At 39.7% G+C, this 22,810-nt stretch overlaps 1 protein-coding gene across 4 annotated transcripts in view; it reads left to right on the top strand.

The window, feature by feature from the left end:
• The window catches only part of SLC39A8 (solute carrier family 39 member 8), an 81,942-nt gene extending 59,966 nt beyond the window's left edge, over positions 1-21,976 (top strand). For 2 of the 4 annotated variants that reach the window (XM_049632150.1, XM_049632149.1), the window contains exons 7-9: positions 13,208-13,415; positions 13,836-14,020; positions 16,521-18,034. In XM_049632150.1, coding sequence (XP_049488107.1) covers positions 13,208-13,415; positions 13,836-14,020; positions 16,521-16,670 — 543 coding nt within the window. In that variant the 3' untranslated portion in view covers positions 16,671-18,034. Of the gene's footprint in view, positions 1-13,207; positions 13,416-13,835; positions 14,021-16,520; positions 18,035-21,807 lie in introns of those variants that run through there. The other 2 variants (XM_049632153.1, XM_049632151.1) reach the window with 2 other exon arrangements.
• The last annotated feature ends 834 nt before the right edge of the window (positions 21,977-22,810 follow it).

Raw genomic sequence — 22,810 nt, 5'->3', positions numbered from 1 at the left:
TTTTAGGAATAGAAAGAAGGTCAGAGTAGCTGGGGCACAGCAGATGCTGGTATAAAATGATATTGGAGAAAAATCGAGATGTAAATCTTTCTACAAAGTGTTACTGTGTTCTAATATTTAAATACATCCATAACCTCAAATGAGCTTCTGGTCCTAAAATTACATTTTGTGAAATGTAACAAACTCAGGAAGGGGCAGTCAAGAAAGCAACTGTATTTTTCCATCCATAATGTGGTCTGTAGACAACAGATTATATGGATTTGCAAGTCCAAGGATGGTGTCTTTTCCCCTCTATGATTGGAAGTATTTTCAGTGTGTATCAAGTGTTGGCAAACCTCAGAACATCAGCTTGGTGTATTTTACTCAAAACCAGAGATTCTTGAATCACGGTACCTAACAGGATAGAGGCTGGTGGCAGCAATAAACTAATCCATTCTTGTAATAAGAAACTACTGAACTCAGAATTTCTTGTTTGAAAAACTCAGTTCTTTTGAGCAGTCTCTGGCTTTTATTGCATGGGCCTAGGAGGCAAATCCTGTGGGTTCAAGTCCTGGCTTTCCCATTTTTAGCTGTGTGGTTTTGGTCAGGGCCTTATCTCTAGTATCCTTATTACTTCATCTGTAATTAGGGTATTAGAAGTACTCATCCCATGGCATTCAGGAGAATGCCTTGAAAACAGTAAGCACTCAACAAGTGTTAGTTGTGTTTGTTGCCACTATTCTTATTTTTATGCCCCTTTCTCCAACAATCTTCTGAAAGTGTGTTGTCTCCTAAAGTTAGATGCAGGGTGGCTGCTGATAAAAGTCTTCTGCCCTTTAATGGTCACTGGGATGGGGGTGGGAGGACTCTGAGATCTGTCCACTACAATGTAATTTCCACATTCCACTCCTCTACTCGCTTTAGCAAAAACAAGGCCCATTTCCCCATCCTTTTTTTTTTTTTTTAAAGAAAACATTTATTAAGCACCTACTAATGTTAAACTCTGGGCTGAAATGAAAACAAATCCTTGTCTTCCAGGAGCTTTTGGTCTGGCTCCACAACTTTCATTCACAAAGAAATGGCAAGGAAAAAAAAAAAACAACAAAGGACAACAAAAAAACTTCTGCACTTTTAGAGTTTTTTAATATAGATGAACCAATTTGGAATTGATTAACGAACATTCTTCTATGCACACCCTTCTCACGTTGTACGTAAGTGCCCGTATGTTTGCTCTTTGGAGAGATTGGAATAGATGCTTCATGTGACAGTGATTTGTGAGCCTGTCATGAGAGAAAATGTACTTTACTATTATTATGCCTTCATTTCTTCAGACAACAAACATTCAGAGTGCCTGCAGTACTAAATGTTGGATGAATAGGGGCGAACAAGAAAGAGAACAAAATTCCACTTCTCCTAGAGATCATGGTGTGCTTGTTTGGCATAGGCATTTAAATCCTGTCTCTGCTCCTCTCTAGAGGTAGGACTGAGCATAGTTATTTAACCTCTTTATACCTTAGTTTTCTCACCTGTAAAATGGGAATAGGAACCACATAGGGCTATGGGGAAGATTAAATAACTTATACTATTGATGTTATCATTCTTACTGTTCTGTGCTAATGAGTATGTCCTGTGCCTTCCATGCTCAGTTCTCCACTATAAAACTTCCTAAACTGGGGAACAAATCTTCAGAGTGTCGTAGTGACATCGTTAAGAAGAACGAGGTCCTGGTGCCCTTATCTTCTGTACATTTCTACTCCTCACTTTCCAAATATGAAGTAGAGATGGGCTCTGATGTCTACACTGAAATATAGACCAGCCTGCTGGCTGCCCCCTCACGGAGAACAGCTTTTTATTTCTTAAAATTTTTTTTTAATGTTTGTTTTTGAGAGAGACAGAGACAGAATGAGAGTGGGTTAGGGGCAAAGAGAGGGAGACACGGAATCCGAAGCAGGCTCCAGGCTCTGAGCTGTTAGCACAGAGCCCGACGTGGGGCTCGAACCCACGAGCTGATGACCTGAGCCGAAGTTGGACGCTCAACCGACTGAGCCACCCTGGTGTCTCAGGGTTTTTATTTCTAACTCTCTGTTGCTCATTTCGATCTCTCTCAGCAGATTGTTTATTTCTTAACACCTCCCCTAGTGTCCTAGTTACCTGCTTGATCACAGTGACTGCAGTTAGTCCTTGCTCTTGTCCCTTCTGTCATCTCTCCTTTCTTGCCTCTTTTCATGTTTCCCAAGCTTCTTGCTCTAAGGGGCTTGCATTTCTAAATCTCCTCTGCCAATCAGAGAGCACTCCTTCAGCTGTCGAAGGTTGGTTAATCAATAATTTGTAGTACATTGGGTGGGATCTTCTACATTTCAGTTCTTTTTTTTTTTTAATGTTTATTTATTTCTGAGACAGAGAGAGACAGAGCATGAGTGGGGGAGGGGCAGAGAGAGAGGGAGACACAGAATCCGAAACAGGCTCCAGGCTCTGAGCTGTCAGCACAGAGCCTGACGCAGGGCTCAAACCCACAAACTGTGAGATCATGACCTGAGGTGAAGTCGGTCGCTCAACCGACTGAGCCACCCAGGTGCCCCAACATTTCAGTTCTTTTGACATAACTCATGTCAAATGGTAGTTACACAACAGGCAGTTGCCACATGGGGCCGGTTCCTCTACCACACCCCATCCTAACCCTCTGTCCTTGTTTGAACTATTCTGGAAGCTTTGATGCTGAGCAATGTAGATATTCATGTATTTTGGGAACACTACTTTTCAAGAGCCTAGCAACATTCTCCAGCTTACATTAAAACTTAACCAGTTTCCTGGTGCCTCCTGACTCCCTTTAAGACTTCTCAGTAACAGTGAGAGTTGTGCTGGCCCGGGCACACATTATGCAGGCTTTTTATAAGAAATGATATCCTGCTTCCCGAATGTACCAGAGCATTAATGCTATCTCTATCTGTAGTAGCAGTAGGCAGCCTTTTAGAGTGGTGTAAATAGTCCATTAGGATAACTGCAAATACTTAATTAGTGTATACTTTCAATTCCATTGGCAAAATAGTAGCGTATTTCTTGAAAACCTGTCAGATTTCTCCTAAGTTATTTTTGTCTAAGACAGTAAAATGATATGGTCCCAAACTGAACATGAAAGGCAATTATTTCAACTCCTAAAGACCAAAACAACTTTACTCACATTCCCCTGAAGGGATGGAGGGAAGGGAAACAATTTTCAAGGTTTCTGAAAATTGTTATTTTCCTGTTAATGGCCATTTTCATTAGCAAGGAGAGTTTTGGAAATAGTTATGAGATTTTCCTAAAACCAAATGACTAAAGACTGAGCACATTTGAATTATATTTTGTGAAACACATTAAAGATAAAATTGATTTCTTCTTTCCAATATGAAGTTTCATTTTGGTTATAGTGATCTGAGACTGACTTTTCTGGGATGGAGGAAGGACAAAGGAACCACCAACTATAAAATACATTAAGACTACTAGAAAATACAGTCTTAAAGTAAAGCCCACTAAAGTGTGATATTGTATGGCACTAACTCTTTATGATATATTTATATCTATTTAATCCTTTTTGTAAATTTTCCCATTAAAATATATTTCGTGGTTTATGTAGAGTCTGTGAGAAGTCAGTGTAGAAAGAGCATTAGACTTTTTATAGCAGTCATGTTCTTTCCAGAAAGAGGTGGCACATTCAAATAAGGATAAATAATAAGTATGAAAGGGACACTTTAGAAAACTCTGAGAAAGGTATAGGTGAACCACAAAGGACAGTGCAGTAAAAGTGGGACTTGAAATCATGGAGCTATGAGTAATCTTACCAACTATGAATAATGAAAGGGAAAAGGGAAGGAAGAAGTTGGTAGAATCTAAGAGGTAGTCTTGTACAGAAAAACACTGTGTGTGGAACAGTGATCTTTACTGAGGTACATAACCAGCTCAAGTTACCCCTCAAGGAAGGAGCCCATGGAATAAGTACCTTGGTCTCCCTCTCCTCTTTCCCTCCCATTTTGTATTAGAGCTCTCTGTTTGGAACCAGCTAGAAGCCAGGCACATGGGAGCCCTTTGATGCAGTTGGTACTGGTCTCATAGAACAAAGAACTGGAAAAAGAAGGGTAGAAAGTGGGTCTGGAGTGGGAATTGAAAGATATCTGGTATACTCCACCCCTTTTTTTCTCTCAGCCTCCACTCTTGCCCTTCATCTGGGTGAAAAATGCCTGTACCCAGCACAGAAACTGCATAAATCCCCATCAACTACTGTGTGCTGTATCATCCTTCTGTGATAACAATTCAATATGCAATCTAGAACTAAAATGTTGGCCACCACCAGTATTCTTCATATAAAATACCAGGGGAGGAAGATGGGGGGAGAGATGCAATTAAGGAATATGAATTTAAGTTACAGCTGATTCTCACTTTTGTAGATGGTTATAAGGCCTACGTCGGTAATTATAGCTGCCTCCTTCCACTAAACCTTCTGTATTTACCTCACTGTCTGGCATCACCTTGACTGATGAGGTCCTTTTCCAACTGAAGTGACCCAGATCTTCATTCCTGCAAGATCTGAATCCTGGGTGGTCTTGTCCTTACTGGGTTGTTGCTGTTCTTCCTCGACCAGGATCACTGGAAAAGGAATATTAAGAAGTGCCCCACTGAATTTCCTGAGTTCCAAACATTATTCTTATCTTTATTTTGTAGCAGAAACTCAGGTTTTCCTGATCACGGTGTGTCATCATCTTAGGCAACATAGTGACTTCCTCATCTACCTATTGGTTTAGGGATACAAAGAACTTTAAATTTCCTGGAGTTAATCTCTACTTCCAATGAATCAGAAAATGATGACCATGTTTCCTGGTGGAAGAATTATTCCCTTGGACATGAGGACCTTCAAACTCACCAAGTCTAAGGTGTTGGGGACAGGAAGCAAAAATTCTTCAGGTGGGTTATTAGGTGTAAACATGCAGTGGGCCACCTTAAGGTTTCTGGATCTGTACATCCTCTATAGCGGTGATAGCCCCATATATTCGGCTGCTAGTGTCAGCCACGTATCTACAGCCTACGGGCAGCATTCCAATCTCTCAGGGTTTTTCTCTTAGCTTACAATCTAGCTGAGCCCTCAGCAGGTCATTCCATATTTCTATCTAGCTGGTGTCTTCGATGAAGAGACAAGTGATATGACTTGTGAATTCTAAGGATTGAGCCCATTGTCTCATTTCTTTTGCTATAAAATGGTTTGGAGACCATTTATAAAGGTTATCTTGGCTATTTATCAGGTGTACCATAAGTCCATGAATGATGGTGCTAGCAGAAACACTGAAAGCAAGGAAGGCGTATTATATATGCCTATATTTGTGAGTCCAAAGAGTACCCCTGTATGATGAGGAATCATCGATGCAATCATCCTGCCTCTGTGTACAGCCAGCTGGGCTTTCCTGCCCCATTGGGCAATGATGCCTTTTTTGAGGGGTTCAGCATTAATCCTGGTTTTTGACAGGTTGGACATTCTTCAGTGTTGGCAAGCCAAATCACTTTGGCTAGAGGAAGAGAATGCTGAGCTGTGAATAGTCTCCATCCCCACTATTCTGACCCTTTTGTTTATGGGCCCATTAAACAAATATTGAGATGGCTGATGAAAGATACCAAGTGAAGTTTACAGTGAGATTATTTTTTTTTTAGAGTTTACTGATTTATTTTGAGAGAGAAAGAGAGGGTGTGGGGAGGTGAGGGGTAGAGAGAGAGGGAGAGAGAGAGAATTCCAAGCAGGCTCCACACTGTCAGGGCTAAGCCCAATGTGGGGCTCAACCTCATGAGATCGTACGAACCATGAGATCGTAACCGAAACCGAAACCAAGAGTCAGATGCTTAAACGACTGAGCCACCCAGGAGCCCCTACAGTCAGATCTTCTTATTCACTTTGTTATAGAGACTACCCTTATGATAGCCCCTTATGAGATTTAATGGAATAGAATTATCTTCACACTCTGCGCCTTTTACAAGAGGTCCATCTGTATGTTTCTGTCCAGATCTCCTGTCTACCAATTTCCAATTTTGGTTTTTGGAAGTTTCTGGCCACCTAGTCAACTTTTTAGCCCCAACTCACTAGTTAGTGTAGATCTATATCTCAGTCATTTCTTCTATGTGAAGTTTAACACTACACTCAAAAGTTCTGCCCATGTGAAGAATTCTCCTTTATCACTGTATTTTAAGTTTATTGTGAGTAAAATTGTATAGCTGGCTGGTGCTGCAGCACTTACAGATCTCTCCATAGTTAACTGGCTTTAGGGAACTCCCCATGAAGCTTATTGTTGTTGAAGGAAAAGAAATGAAGCATAAGGTTCAGATACCACGGAGTTCTAAGTCACCTGCCATTGCAATTTGTTTGTATCTTCAAGACTGGTGTGGGGCTGTTCTTATATATACAATTTAATAATGGAATGCTGATGTGAACAGCTGATTTTATGACTTACTGGCCCAGATAACACCCAGTTCAGAGAGCAGTTACTAAAATCAGCAAAGAGAGTTGTGACCTTCATTTGAGGATCATGGACAGCCCTAGATGACCAAACAAATGGGTATCAGAAAAATAAATACCGTAAGTTCTCCCTCCTTTCTCCCACTGAACTCTCTCTAGAGCTACCCAATGGTCAATCTCAAATGAAAACCGGAGGACGAAGAGCCTGTAGAGATGGCTCATTCAGGACAGAGCAGGGTGAGAGGGTAGAGAGTTATTCTGGAAGGGCAGATAAGAGCTATTTATTACAGGCCTGGAGTTTGAATCTTGGTTGTTCCTTTCTGGATTATGAATTCCAACAAGACAGAGATTCTCTGATTTATATTTCTGTCCACAGTTCTTTGCACAGTTCTCAGCACAGTTCTTGCCTGCTATAAAATAGGTGCTCAGTAAATAATTAAGTAGCCTAATCCCAACAGCTCCTGTGTTGTGTGGCTTTGACTAAATCATTTGTATTCTTGATCGTCATTTTCATTATCTTTAAGAGTACCAGTGTCTGTTCTGTTTCCCTCATGAGGATGTTGTAAAGGTCAAAAAAACAAAGACATTAACATATGGGTGCTTTGTAAACTGTTTTAGGTTCATAGCAAAATTGAGAAGAAAGTATAGAGATTTTTCATGTACCCTCTGCCTCCACACATGCATAGCCTCCCATATTATCAACATCCCCCACCAGGTCAGTACATTTATTACAACTTATGGACCTACACTGACACATCATGATCATCCAAAGTCCATAGTATGCAGTTCACTCTTGGTGTTGTACATTCTGTGAGTTTGGACAAATGTGTGATGACATATATCCATCAATGTGGTATCATGTAGAGTATTTTCACTGCCCTGGCAACCACTGATCTTTTTACTGTCTACATAGTTTTGCCTTTTCCACACTGTCATATTGTTGTAATCATACAACAAGTAGCTTTTTCAGATTGGCTTCTTTCACTTAGTAATATGCATTTAAGATTCCTCATGTCTTTTCACAGCTTAATACTTCTATTTTCTTGATCTGTTTGTCTGTTCTTTCACCATTATCACACTGTTTTGATTACTGTAGCTATATTAGTAAGTCTTGAAGTCATGCAATGTGATTCCTCCAACTCTGTTCCATTCCTTCAAAGTTGTATTGGCTATTCTAGGTCTTTGGCCTTTCCGTATAAACTTTAGAATCACAAAATACCCACAAAATAACTTGCTTGGATTTTGATTGGGGTGGCATTGAATCTTTAGGTCACATTGGGAAGAACTGACATCTTGATAATAATGAATCTTCCAATCCACAAACATAGAATATCTCTCCATTTAGTTTTTCTTTGATATCTTTTATCATAGTTTTGTGCTTTTCTTCATATAGATTGTGTACATATTTTGTTAGACTTATGCCTATTTCATTTTGGGGGTGGTGCCAGTAAATGGTTTTGTGATTTTAAATTCAAACTCCACTTACTCATTGCTGGCATGTAGGAAATAACTCGATTTTGTACATTAGTCTTGTTGTACAACCTTTCTATAATTGCTTATTAGTTCTTGGACCTTTTTCATCTATTCTTTTGGATTTTCCACGTAAACAGTCATGTCATTTGCCAACAAGAGAGTTTTATTTATTTCTTCCCAGTATGTGTATGCCTTTTATTTCCTTTTCTTGTCTTATTGCATTAACTAAGACCCAAGTAACTTTCTACAGGACACAAAGCTATGAAGCAGCCATGCCCATTTGATGCCAAGACACAGATCTTTTAATCTTTAAGCTAGCTTGCATTCAGTGCTCCTTTCCTTAAATATCAACCCTCTCCCTTCTTTACAGCTTCTTAAAACGATATTGTATCATTTTTATTTATATTACGTTAACTTTTGTTTCATGGGCACAGAGTTTATATATTTCTTTGCATATAAGTTTCATCTGTTGTTTGTTGTCATTTATACTTCCTTTTGCCACTTTCATTATGCTTTTTAGTAGGTTGTTCCTTTCCTCTTGGTTTGGTTTTATTTTTATCAGAGTGCTTCCTCTGAAAAATTCTTTCAGCATGGGATTGAGAATTTGGAATTTAACTTTTACCTGCAATAGTTGTTTACTTTTACCTTCTTATCAATGAAACATATAGACAATAAACTATAAGAACGTTTTTGTTAATCATGGTTCATCTTGACTCTCCCAATGAAGAATGAGGTCTGACTGTGCTCATGCTGGACTTTGCAGCCATTAATCCAACAAAAAAGTTTCATTTTAGTGGGATAGCACATGCTTTTTTTCAATGCAGATAAAATCTGGCAGGCAGCCTGTTTTTCTAGCTTTACCTTGTTTGCTGATGATAATTCCTGAATAATGACAAGTTCACTTTTCCCTCTTGCTAGTTCTCATCCTGTGGCTTGAATGTTTTGTTTTCCAAGTATTAAAATGATATACAATAAGTGCAAAAAAAATCCAGGACACCCATAAGAGATAACAAGAAAAAGAACCCTCAAGGATTATCTATAATGGTGCTATCTCCCAAGGATATGTGTGATTACCAATTTTGTAAATATCCTTCCAAATATGTTTGCACTTAAACCATCATGGAATTACAATAAGATGTATTTTACTTATTTATTTAATTTATTTTGACAAAATATTTAACAAAAATATTATATTTATTTAAATTTTTATTTATTAAAAAAATTTTTTTAATGTTTATTTTTGAGACAGAGAGAGACAGAGCATGAATGGGGGAGGGGCAGAGAGAGAGGGAGACAGATTCGGAAGCAGGCTCCAGGCTCTGAGCCATCAGCCCAGAGCCTGACGCGGGGCTCGAACTCACAAACCGCGAGATCGTGACCTGAGCTGAAGTCGGACACTCAACCGACTGAGCCACCCAGGCGCCCCAAATGTTTATTTATTTTAATAAAAGATTGGCCATGCTGAGATATATATATTTACCTCAACACTGTGTTTTGGACATTTTTACATGTGGAATAGACATTCATCATCCCCACTACTCTGCATAATACTTCACTGCACACATAAGATGTATTAATATGATTCATATCCTACTGAAAGATAACTAAGTCCTTTTTTCTTTCCTCATTTTTCTCCTCCTTACCCCCTTGTTCTTCTCTACTTCCTCCTTTTTATTCTTTTTCTCCATCCTTCATATCTTCCTCTTCCTTCTATTTGTCTTCCTCCTCTTCCCTCCTCATGCCACACCTCTGCGTCTTCTTCTTTTTCTCCCCCTTGTGCCCTCCTCCTCTTTTTGATGGCCCTTCTCTTTGTTTAAATGTAAAGGGTTCTGCAATAAGTCTACTTGATTTTTTCATTTTGATTTTTTAGTACTTTTTTTCCCTTTTTGTTTCTTCCCCAATATACTTATGTTGGGATTGTAGTCTCTCCTCTGCTTTTATAACTTTGGTCCATGATATTCTTTCTCCCTCAGTTCTGATTAGTGTGCACTTTGCTTTGACTTTTATTTCCATTAATAACTAAGATGAGAGATGTTAAGAACCTTACTGATGATTCCACAGTAATTCTTGTCAAAGCCAAGCTAGGACTTGGTTCTCCTGGGCTTTAGACCTAAGATCTTTCCACTAGATTGAGTTGCCTCATCATGGGTGAACTTAGAAATAGCCTCAGATTTATTGTTTAAGTCACACAAGGAAGCAAACAAGCAAGCAAGCAAACAATGAAAACAGTAAACAAAAATAAAAGAGAGAGAAGAATACTCAGTAACTTAACCAGAAGAACTTGAATTTAGTGTTTCCTCTGCTCAGTAACTTAGTACTTGGTGAATTAAAAATAAGCTCTTTGTGAATGTATGCCTACTTATGTTTGTTCCAAAATTATTAAAAATGTATGGCTGTTAGCCTACCCAACAGTGTCATTTGAAACCTAAGTTTATAGAGCTAGAAGGAAGCATGATAAACACAGTAATATCTGTACTTAAAGGTAAGAGAATCATGCCTGATATATTAATTTAATTTCTTTTTCAGAATTAAAGGAGTTTGTATACCGACTTTGTACATAATATCAGGTAGTCAAATTTTAGTCTTTTATTCTTTTCCTTAAATCCTCACAAGTAAATAAAGAAATATAAATATTTGATTAGGTAAACCAAGTTGGAAGATGAAAACAAGTGGTCTTATTAAGTGTCTCTTGGCACTAAGTTTTTGTAAAGCCAAGGTCTCTTCCTCAATGGCTTTTCTCATGACCACTTCTGTTTCTTTGGCAATTATTGCTTCCTGTTCAGGGGCATTTCTTACCCAAGTCACCCATATGACCTATACTAAATTGTGATTGTTTAGTATGTTGTCCATTTAAGATATATTGACTATTAAAGTAAGTAAACAAGGAGGCCATTAGACTGAGGTGGCTCTAATGCCTTGGCAGCCTATGTAATCAAACCAAAATCTAAGCCTGTAAATGTCTCAAGGTTATGAAGTCAAAACGTAAAGACAATTGGTCACAAAAAGCCAATGGGTCTTTAAGTTATAGCCAATCAGTACTTTTCTTGCATTGCTTCTGCCTTGTCTCTGTAACAGTCTCTCCCTTGCGCTCTTGTCCATGGAGCACTCCTAACCACACCTGGCTTGACAATGCCCAATTTGAATCAATTTTCGCTCAAATTCTTTGAGTTTTAAATTTACCTCAGTTTATCTTTTAACATTGTAAAGTAAAAAGACCACATTTGAAGACCAGATGGAATTCTTTTTATGCCACTGAGATTTACCTTTAAAACAAAGGGAGACTGAACACTCAAGTGTTTAGAAGAGTTTTTTGGGAGGTGTAAGTGTTTAGAAGAGTTTTTTGGGAGGTGGCTCTGTCAGTTAAGTGTCCGACTTCGGCTCAGGTCATGATCTCAGGTCCATGGGTTCAAGCCCCGCATTGGGCTCTGTGCTGACTGCTCAGAGCCTGGAGCCTGCTTCAGATTCTGTGTCTCCTTCTCTCTCTGCCCTCCCCTGCTTGCACTCTGTCTGCCTCTCTCAAAAATAAATAAACATTAAAAAATAATAGAAAAATGAGTTTTTTGAGAGAAGGGGGTATTCTTCTTGTGAATTGCCTTCAGAACCTATTTTGGACAAGAAGTGGTCCCCTCCCCACCCTCCCACAAATTTGAAGTAGTAAAACAGTTACTAAAATAGTCCACGTATTTCCCTTGCATCCTTGGATAAGTTCAGCAACATTTCTGTATTTTTAGTTTCTTCAACTCTAAAATGATGATAATAGTAGTCCTTAATTCACAGAGCTGTTCCAAAGGAATTAAATATCTCAAGTGCTTAGAGCAGGGCCTGGCACATGATAAATACTTTATGCCTTTACTGTGTCTATTCCTACTACGATCACGGCTCAGGCTACTACTACAACCACTGCTGCTACCAGTAACAACCCCCGCCACCCCCCCACCCCCCCGCCCTTGCCCTTTGCATGTTCATTTAAGAACATAGTGGCTCCAAATGACTTTTGGCTGTGTGTACAAACAAAAACATTCCCCAAAGATGAAAATTTGCCACTAACGACACGGTGAAAGGATGTAAATTGCAAGATCTAAAGTCAGCTCTGAAAGAGCCAGTCCCCAAAGTGTTTTGAGCAATGAAGTGGCATCGAAACAAATCTAAAACCTTGCAGATGATGGCTCTGAAGGCAGCTCCTCTCAGCCGGACGTATAATGAATGTTTTTTACAAAGTCAATCATATACTTTACATCACGTTTCTCTAATACAAATGCGCTTCTTGAAGATAGAAGTTGCATTTTCTACTTGTGTGCCCTTCCCATAGCATCCAGGACACTGCTCAATAAATGTGTTGATTAGCTGTTGAGGTAGAGTTGAGGGGAGGAGAATTAGGAATAAAATGCTCTCCAGTTAATTGCAAATTGCATCCCTACTTAAAAGTAAATTTGCATTTTAGTTTCTTTTTCTACCGTTTCTGGAAAATGGCTCGAGTTGGTGTTTGGCATCTGGTTTTATGCAACTTTGTAAATTTTATGGAAGTCTAAATTCTTTCAAAGGTTTTGTTGTAGGCTTTTCTGTTTTTATTCTTGTTTCAAAACGGACAGAGGTGTTAGTGCAAAGGCACGCCTGTTCCAATCACATTTCCTGAGATGTTAAAAGAATCGTTGAAATTTAGAGATAGTAGGGAATGCATTATTACAGTTTAATTACCCAACATACACTACCTGGAACACAGCAGAAACTTAATAAGTCATTGAAAAGTAAATGAATCATGTAGTATGTTATCTTCATTTCACAGTTGAAGAAACTGAGGCCCAGATAACCTGCTCAGATAATGTAGGACGGATTACCATAAATGTTCTTTGATGTCATTGTGCTTTAAATGTGGGTTTCACATTTACATTGTAGCGTGGAAAAAGACTTTACATTTGGTCTGTGAAAAACTTCCTTTATTTTAAAGTATGCAAATGAATCAAATTCTTCAGTTAGTATCTGTTGCATTTTAGGAAGGCAATAGTAAGAACTGTTTGTACAAATCAAAAGGATTTTTTAAGGGGAAACCAAAGTAAAATGTCTTTTGGGTAGCTCATTCAAGGCCTGTCAGTCTATTCATTTCCTTTCTCCCTACGGTAAGTTTTTGTTGTTATAAATGATTAGGAGTTCTTAGCCACCATGAAGACTTTCTGTTGGAACCATTTGTCTTTCTCAATACATAACACATCTCCTACTCCTTTCTGTGTAACTCTCAGACTTTCAAGAAATGTAGCTTAATTTGTTGGTTGATTTTCTGTTATTTTACAGGATGGAAAAACAGAGTCGAGTTCATGTACCTGTTTGAAGGGACCCAAACTGTCAAAAATAGGGACAATTGCCTGGATGGTAACCCTCAGTGATGCCCTCCACAATTTCATCGATGGCCTGGCGATTGGGGCTTCCTGTACCTTGTCTCTTCTTCAGGGACTCAGTACCTCTATAGCAATTCTGTGTGAAGAATTTCCTCATGAGTTAGGTAAGGGGCTCTGATCATACTGTAAAAGTTGGTTACTTCTTGATTTCAGTGGAGTGAGACATTTTATTTTATTTAAAAAAATTTTTAGCATTTATTTATTTTTGAGAGAGAGAGAGTGCACGCGCGTGAGTTGGGGAGGGGCAGAGAGAGAGGGAGACACAGAATCGGAAGTAGGCTCCAGGCTCTGAGCTGTCAGCACAGAGCCCGAGGCAGGGCTCGAACCCATGATCATGACCTGAGCTGAAGTTGGACGTTTTACCGACTAAGCAACCCAGGCGCCCCTGGAGTGAGACATTTTAGGCGACACACTTAAAAATCCCACTGATGCATCTAAATGAAGGAGCCCTTGTTGGATACTGATGCTTATCTTCTCTCATCCAAAAATAGCAAAAACTATTTGGTATTTTCTTCTTTTTCTAGGGGACTTTGTGATCCTACTCAGTGCAGGAATGAGCACTCGGCAAGCCTTGTTATTCAATTTCCTTTCTGCATGCTCCTGCTATGTTGGGCTGGCTTTTGGCATTTTGGTGGGCAACAATTTTGCTCCAAATATTATATTTGCTCTTGCTGGAGGCATGTTCCTCTATATTTCTCTGGCAGATATGGTAAGAAATTAAAATTTTTTATCTTGTTTTAATTTAAAATTTAGAAATAAGCATCTGGGTTGTGAGTTGACTAAGGGTGACCTTCTACTTTCCACAGTGTGGAAATTCTGTCATTAAAACATTCCTGGCTCAACAGATCATTCTTCTTGTACTAATAGTAACTTGAAAGTGATTCTTATTGATCGTTTGATCTATGATCTAATTGATAAAAGATGAAATGATTTACTTTTGCTGAAGTAGAGGTATTGGCCCAGGTTTTTTGCCTTGTGGTAGGTAAGCCTTGTACTCTATTATAGTATGTCCCCATTGGACCTTCTCCCCCTCTTTTGTGAGGATGTCACATTTTTTATTGTTTAAAAAATTTTTTTAATGTTTATTTTTGAGAGAGCGAGAAAGAGAGAGAGAGAGACAGAGTGCAAGCAGGGGAGAGGCATTGAAAGAGAGGGAGACACAGAGTCCAAAACAGGCTCCAGGCTCTGAGCTGTCAGCACAGGGCCCAATGAGAGGCTCAAACCCATGAACCGTGAGATCATGACCTGAGCTGAAGTTAGATGCTTAACCGACTGAGCCACACAGGCACCCCAGGATATCACATTTGGAAGGGAATAACTTGTTAGAATAAATAGCATTTTGTTATTTCAGAGTTTTAAAGAGTGGGAGTCTTTTGGATTAAACTAAAACTGGTAAATTGAAATTGGACAATATTTACATGGGTTGGTATATATTTGTATCTGTGTTTATGCTGTGTCTGTGTCTTTATTTATGTGTGTGTGTGTGTGTGTGTGGTGTGTGTAAAAGAGAGAATATCAATGAACCTGTGCCCTGTGCATTTTCAAATGTATCATGGACAGCTTTCTAGAAAATGAGAATGTGCTACATATATGCAATTCAAGGAGCATTTCCTTTGCGTTTGGAACTGAATATGTATCACACACATAATTTAATAATTTAGTTTCCTTCATCTGCATTCTCAGCTCCACATGATAACCCTCTCGCTCTGCTCACTGTTCTGTGCAGGCCCTGATCAGAGCAAGAACGTCATCCCTCAGAACCATCACTGCATTATATTGTTCTTCACACAATTCGTGTCTCATACTGTATTTGTGCCAGGCCATCACTTTTCTGTTCCTTGTTAGAAGAACAGAATATCAGAATTGTTCCATTCAAGGAAAGGATACTCATATGTGACGTTGTATGTCCTACAACAGTTTGCTTTTTTCAGAATAGTTTCACAGCTTTCACTCATTTTATCCTGGTAAAACAACTTTCTTAAATCAGGCACATGGATTGATTGGGTTCTGGAGGCCTCCTGGATGCTTTGGTACAATGCACCATGGTGTGTGCGTGTGCGTGTGCGTGTGCGTGTGTGTGTGCATGTGTGTGCGTGTGTGTGTGTGTATGTATGTGTGTGTGTATATATATATATATATATATACACGCACACATATATGTGTGTGTGTGTATATATATATATATATATATATAAAATTTTGTAATACATTTTGAAAAGCTGGCATTTACAGATCTATTGGAGCCTTTTCAGTAGAGCTTATCTGCTGAGAAAGGGTAGATTTTAAGAACAGAAGCTGGAGTTTTAATTGCACTCACTGTAATGAGATTGTTATAGCCTTCAATCCTGGAACAGTACATAATTTATTTGAAAACGTTATGATTTTGTGAGGGGTAGAGCAAGCAGAAAGACACAAATTAAAGAGAACAGAATTAAATGTATAGCGATTCCTAAAGATTTATTTAATCAGCCACTATTGATTGATATTTCTGTGCCTGGCCTGGAATTTGCAAGGTGCTGGGGACACTGGAGTGAGCAAAAAGAGGCACACTCCCTGCATCTGTGGGGCATTCTGTCTTTAAAGACAGGAAACCAGAAATTCAATGAATAAAATCATACACATGACTAAATAATTACAAATAAAAAAATCCGTGAGCTAAGGAGAAAAGCAGTACATGTGGTGAGAGATGAAGTTAGGGGACTCTAGTGTAAGTTAGGAGGGGCTAAGGGAAGCCTTGCTGGAAAGTATGATTTGAAGCTGGAACCTGAAGGATGGAGCTTATTGAGAAGTTAGAGGGGGAAGAGGTCAGATAGCAGTTTGGGTGGGTGTGATGAGTTTGAGGACAGAAAAAGTTTGGATGCATTTGAGATCCTGAAAGAATGGTGTGAATGGAGCATAGAGAGTAAGGCGGGAGAGAGACAGGCGGACAAAGAGAAACACAAGGCATAAAATGAGGTAAATCCTGTCCCACTGATTAACTCAGGTGGGGAGCACTACTTCTATACTTTTATTCTTGTTGATGTCTGATAGGGCTAGATATCCCTTTTATGCTGTCTATACTATGCTATATGTATATGCTATGCTAAATAAAACATTTAAACATCTGAATTAAGTCATCACTGCCCCAACCCCGCAGAAATCTCTAGGCGGCTGTTTTACGTTTTACCACCAGATGGCGACAGTTATCTAACAATGTATCTTTCTCTTAGTTTCCAGAGATGAACGATATGCTGAGAGAAAAGGTAACTGGAAGAAAAACCGATTTTACTTACTTCATGATTCAGAATGCTGGAATGTTAACTGGATTCACAGCCATTCTTCTCATTACTTTGTATGCAGGAGAAATTGAATTGGAGTAATAGGAAATGAAAGATGCTGTTGTCAAGGAAGGCATTTAATAAATAAAAACATCTCCAAAGGGATTTTGAAGCTGATCCTATTTAGTTAAAAGATAATTTTGTTTTCAACTGTAGGTCAGGAAAACTGATTATTGTTTTCAGATCTGTGAAATAGGCCATTATTTGTTGTCAAAGATGCTTCAAAGGGTTTTCGGTTCCAGTCTGAAAAGGCAGGTACACGAGATCTTTGGTCAGTACCCACTTCTTCATGTTTTATGCATTCGACAATCATTTAGACATGAAGATCCAGAGAGAGAAACACAGGCTAGGTTGTATAAGCCTTTAAACCTCTGTGGCAGGCTCAAAAGCTCAAGTGGTTTCAGAGTGGTTTTCTTTCAGTTAATTTGTCCTAGTGCTTTCACAGGCAAGTACATTAAAATGTGGAAGAGAAGCAAAATGCATGCAACACGGATCTAAATGATTCCAAGGCCTTAATGAACCCAGGAAAGAAAGATTGCTCATAGCTTTTTTTCTGTTTTATATCTCAGTTAGGGACTTGTAGGCTCGTTTTAAAAAATTATCCTAAAATAATATGAGTTATGCAATCAGTAAAGTTTTGTTAGCCCTACTAAGTTCAGACTTTATCTGACACCTCATCTCCAAGTGGAAGCTCTCCCTGCTCCCACACAAATGCAGAATTGCTTTTTTTATGGCTCAGGTGTAATTGCACCGCAACCCAGGGCAGAAAGCGTGGGGCCGGGGACTATTCAACTACAACGTATCATGTATTTGCATCGTGAAGGGAAAGACTATATTGGTTTATAGGAAGAAAATGAATGTAAGTTTAAGCAATTTACTTTTAAAATTCAACATAACTGTTTAGCAGAGTGTATTTTAAATAGATGCAAAATAATAGCTGGACTGCTGTACTTCAAGGACTGATTAACTAGAAAACACACATTCCTTCTGGGCGATTGAAAGCAATCATAACATTCCTCTTCTGTGCTCAGTCCACATTTTTCCTCCATGGCATATCTTGAAAAAAAATTCCACACACCGCGGTTATTTTTGTGCCTTTTGGAGGTGAGACGGCCTGCTTGCTCATTTAGCAGATGGAGAAAGTTGGTCTGCACTTTAACATCCTAACCCCAATTCACACTCCCAAGTCACTTCAGGAAAGATGACTGACAGTGAGGAAAGTGATTGATAAAAGCCAACAATGATCTCAGGAATTAACATTTTCCCACAGACCATGCGATGGTGTCACCTAGCAATAATGCAGAGTAGATGAATATTTAACATGTATGTTAATGTAGATTTCTCTTTATAACTGACAATTAAAAAAATGTTTGTTTGACCAAATAGTAAACACCTTTGAAGCCATGCATTGTGTTGTTTGTTATTCATTTTAATATATATCTTTTTTTGAGTGACTTCCCTGTACCTGGTGTTACAGGGAGAGAGAAAAATAGGAAATTGGTGATGTGTTTATTGCAAAGATATTCAGCAAATAAATACGGAAAGATTAATCAGTAAACATAGAATCTGTTTTTATCATTTAATCTGTTTACATTAAGTCTTAAGAACAATCGTTAACTTTTTAAAGCATAGACTGTGTGTCTGGGTTAAGAAGCTATTTACAACACGATAATTAAAACAAGATAGTTTAACAAACTCTCATTTGTTGCATGTGGGTTATCCGGGTGCTTTATATTACACTTTCCGTGTGTTGATCTTTTGGCCGTTTTCCTCAACTATGAGGAGAACAGAGGCAATAGGGCAGGAAGGCCCAAAAAGCAAAAAGAAAATTGCTACTTACTTGAGGTTATGGTTGCAGGTAGAAGGTAGGATATATAGAAAGCCGTGAGTAAATTTAAATCCCAGGGAACAATTCAAAAAATCAGTTAACATATCTTATACTGAGGCATTCATTATACTCCTTGAATATTCTATAATTTTTAAACCTTAAAGATGCTACTATGGCACACCAAAGATGATTTCAACGCATTATATTTGGGGTTATGTACTTTGACTTTTGCATAACTGAACTTTTAAAAATGCCTACCAATAGCTGGCATTTTCTGAGTACCGAATCAGACCCTGTCTTAGTACTTCCAGACTACCAGACTGGGGGGGGGGGGGTTATAAACAGCAGAAAGGTATTTCTCACCGTCCTGGCCCCTGGAAGTCCAGGTCCAAGGCACCCTCAGGTTTGGTGTCCTCACGTGGTGGAAGGGTAAAGGAACTCTCTGGAGCCTTTTGTTTAGAGTACTAATCTCATTCATGAGGTGCTCCACCCTGATGACCTAAGCACCTCTCAGAGCCCCTGCCTCCTCCTACCCTCATCTTTAGGGGTTAGGATTTCAACATATAAATATTTGGGGGACACGGTAGACCCCTATTACCATGCCTATGTGGAGAAACAACCCACCGAAGAACCCGAGTCTCACAACAGGTTATTCTCATGCTCACAGGTCTGCCGGTGACTTTCAGCTGGTCCAGCCCGGGCTCTGCTGGACGGCTCAATTTCAGACTGGGGGTCGTCTAGGTTGGGCCCCCGTGGCAGGAGGTGCTTCAGTCATGTGGCAGAGGGCACAGACGTGCCGTTCTGGTACAGGAGACTGGAGAAGTACAAACGGTTTCAATTTGCTTTAAGTGCTCTCCAGAGACTGTTATTTTACCTGGTAGAAAACAGCTTATATCAATACTAATTCACCCAAAGCTCCCAGAATTACTTTTTTGAGAATATTATTCCTTCTAGGAGAATATTATTTTCTTTCCCTTCAGTGTTATTATGTGTAAATGTGTGGATGCAACACTGCTTTACCCCAAGTCAAGATAATTTGTTTTTCTTCAGTTTGTGAGTCGAATCCTGCCACGCTCATTTCTATGGGCAGCTGCTTAGCATAGCCAACACGAGAGTCCAGTTATGTAACAGTCCCTGAAAGGCATTTTATAATGATCTGGAGATGCTTAGTAAACCCCACCACGCCTAAAGGTTTCTGCAACTGGAGCTCAAATTTTTAAAAAATGAATTAATTGACAAGAACCAAGACAACACGATGGGTTTACCAGGCAATTAGCGTAGGTGTATTAACAGAGCTAATTACTGATGGCCTGTGCCAGGGGAAGAATCGCCAGTCTGCTCTCCATGCTCTGATTGGCATTGCCTTCCTTTGGGTCTCCCCTTGGTCTTCTTCAGTGGGCTACCGTGATTTCCAGACTCCGTGTTTATTTAAGGTTCATTACAGGACAAAAGGTTCTTAACCCTGCAATAAATCAGGTCCCTAACACTGATGTTGCTATAGCTGCTTTCTCACTGATGCTCTGCCTTCCCCAGCTGTGTGTGTGTTGCAATAACTGTGCTAAATTGCATTTCCCTTAGCTGCCTCTCTGTGCTGAACACACTCAAGGCATTCTCTCATGGCCATTTCACTTCCTATATGGGAGGCTCCCCACCTCTGTATATCTCATAATCGGCGACTTTACTAGTAAAATTTCAGGTGAGCTACGGCAGCAGGATGAACTAAAAACCCCAAATACCCATCCATTAATTCTTTTTTTTATTTTAATTTTTTTAACGTTTATTTATTTTTGAGACAGAGAGAGACAGAGCATGAACAGGGGAGGGGCAGAGAGAGGAGGGAGACACAGAATCGGAAGCAGGCTCCAGGCTCTGAGCCATCAGCACAGAGCCCGACGCGGGGCTCGAACTCACGAACCGTGAGATCATGACCTGAGCTGAAGTCGGACACTTAACCGACCGAACCACCCAGGCGCCCCCCATTCATTAATTCTTAAGAGGGGCATTTCCCTCTATATTTTAATGTTTCCAAATGCCATGCCACTGTGGCTGGCAACCAGGTGGCATTGTTGAGATAGAGTTGAGTGAAAATGAAAATCATCTGTTGGGATCTGGTAAGGCCACAAAAATGCCAGAACCGTAATAATAATAGGCATCTTACACATGTCAGGTTTACTTTCCTTTCTATAGAACGCAGAAGAAGCAGTGCGGGGCTAACGTGGCAGTTCCCTGGTCGTTGGGAATCCAATCTGTCATCTGTGGCTTCTGACTTCAAGATGACTTCATGTTCTAAGATATTTGCTAGAGAAATCCAGTCTTAAATTCTAAAGTCCACATAGCAGGAGGAAGAATAGGTAGAAAACCAAAAAATTCACACCTAGCTCTTCATTCCCCTTAAACGAGCTTTCTCAGAACATACAACAATTTCTACTCACATTCACTGGTCAGAATTAGTCACTGGCCACATTAGCTTACAGGAGAAGCTGGGAAACATTGCTTTTAGCTGGATACACTATAACCAATAAGATCAGGGTCTGTTACCAAGAAGAAGCAAAGAGGGATGTTGGGTAGACTAGAGACCATCTCAGGTATAGACAGGTTTGTGTCTTGGAGAACTTAATATTCTAGATGGTTCTGACACAACCAGTTTGGGGAAATCGTTCTTTTAGGGATTCTCATGACTTCTTTCAGATTAATTCCCTGTCACCCTGACCATTTTCTAGCCCACCTGATGCGTCTTACCTTTTTTTTTATTAAAAAGTTTAAAAAAATATTTTTATTTATTTTGAGACAGAGAGAGACAGAGGATGAGCAGGGGAAGGGCAGAGAGAGAGAGACACACAGAATCCGAAGAAGGCTCCAGGCTCTGAGCTGTCAGCACAGAGCCCAATGCGGGGCTCGAACTCACGAACCATGAGATCATGACCTAAGCCAAAGTTGGACGCTCAACTGACTGAGCCACCCAGGTGCCCCTGATGGGTCTTACCTTACAAACAGTATTGTTCATACACATTTGTACTTCCCTTCATAGTTCCTCTGTCTCAGTCTATTGTGAGTACTATTTATTTACCTTGAAGACATCCTAGGTCTTTTACAGGATGGTCTAAATTCTAAGGAAACTGAAACAAAACTCTTTTAATATGGACTTTGATATTTAAAACCCTTGATTACCAGACTGATTAAGCCTGATTACCATGCTTATATCCAAAACTATGAAACTAAATACTATTAGCAGATTTGGGAAAAAATAAAATAAAAAAATCATTTATTATTCTCTCCTCCACCCAGGTCCTCACAGCTATTTAACATAAGCAAATTTGGAACAAAAATGTTATCTGTTACTTGATTTTGTAGATAATTAGATGGGCCACTGGAGACCTCAGATCTCAAGGTCATTTAGCTTGGATGTGCACAGCAAGATTACCAAAGAACAGTGTTAATGGTAGGGCTTGCACGTGTTAAACTTCATATGATGGCTTAATTCCTACTGCAGTGACTGTGCACATTATCCCCCCAACTGTATAGAACAATCTGGTAAAACCCCAGTAAGGCAACAGGTAGGTAATTTATGACCATGTTTGTGGTCACCAAAGGGATGTTGAACAGGGTCATGAAAAAGAAAAATAAAGATGTAAAGTTATGAATTACAGGGGAAAGTCTCCTGTAGGAAGAATTCAAGTCAGAAATGGCTCCTTCCCTCAAAACACTGAGGACGTGTAGAAAACCTGTGTCTTTCTGTATTTTGTGGCAAGCTGCACCAGCGGGCCCTGCAGAATGCTGGGCATGAGCTAGCTGCAGTCAGGATGAACCCGGGGGACTGACGTGTGACACCCCCCAGGGAACAGAGAGGCTGAGAGTTTGCTGGCAAGTGGCTTTGGAGGCCATGTGAGGAGAGTTGCTGCTGCATTCAGCTAGACCTTCAGTCCTACAGGGTTTTGGACAAAAGATACATGAATATTCCCTTGACCTAGTGTGAACCACGTGGTAGGTAAGAGATCCTTTTGATCTGGAACAATTTAAGGTCACGAGTAAGAGGGGTAGCATCCCGAGAACAGAGAAGGTTAGTACTGGGTGGGCTTCCAGGAAACCGAGACTTTGGTGGGACAGCTGGAGAACTAGAACATGTCTTTGGGGAGGAGCCCCTCTGAAGAATCCTAAAAGCACCAACAAGAGAAAGGGTTAACCTTAAGTACCTGCCAGTCCCGATGGCACGAAGCCACACGTTTTGTACCCACCAAATAAGAACTTTCTATGCCTCTTTTTCTCTTCTCCATCCAAACACTTAACTTGGTAGGGGCCAGAAGCCACAGTGAGCGGACAGGGGGAGTAAGTAAGAGAGGTAAAAGACAATGGTTTC

Source organism: Panthera uncia, chromosome B1 (assembly GCF_023721935.1).
Source record: "Panthera uncia isolate 11264 chromosome B1, Puncia_PCG_1.0, whole genome shotgun sequence".
In the NCBI taxonomy this organism is placed as follows: Eukaryota; Metazoa; Chordata; class Mammalia; order Carnivora; family Felidae; genus Panthera; species Panthera uncia.
The sequence above is the reverse complement of the archived record's forward strand: the minus strand, read 5'-3'. Positions and strand labels throughout refer to the sequence as shown.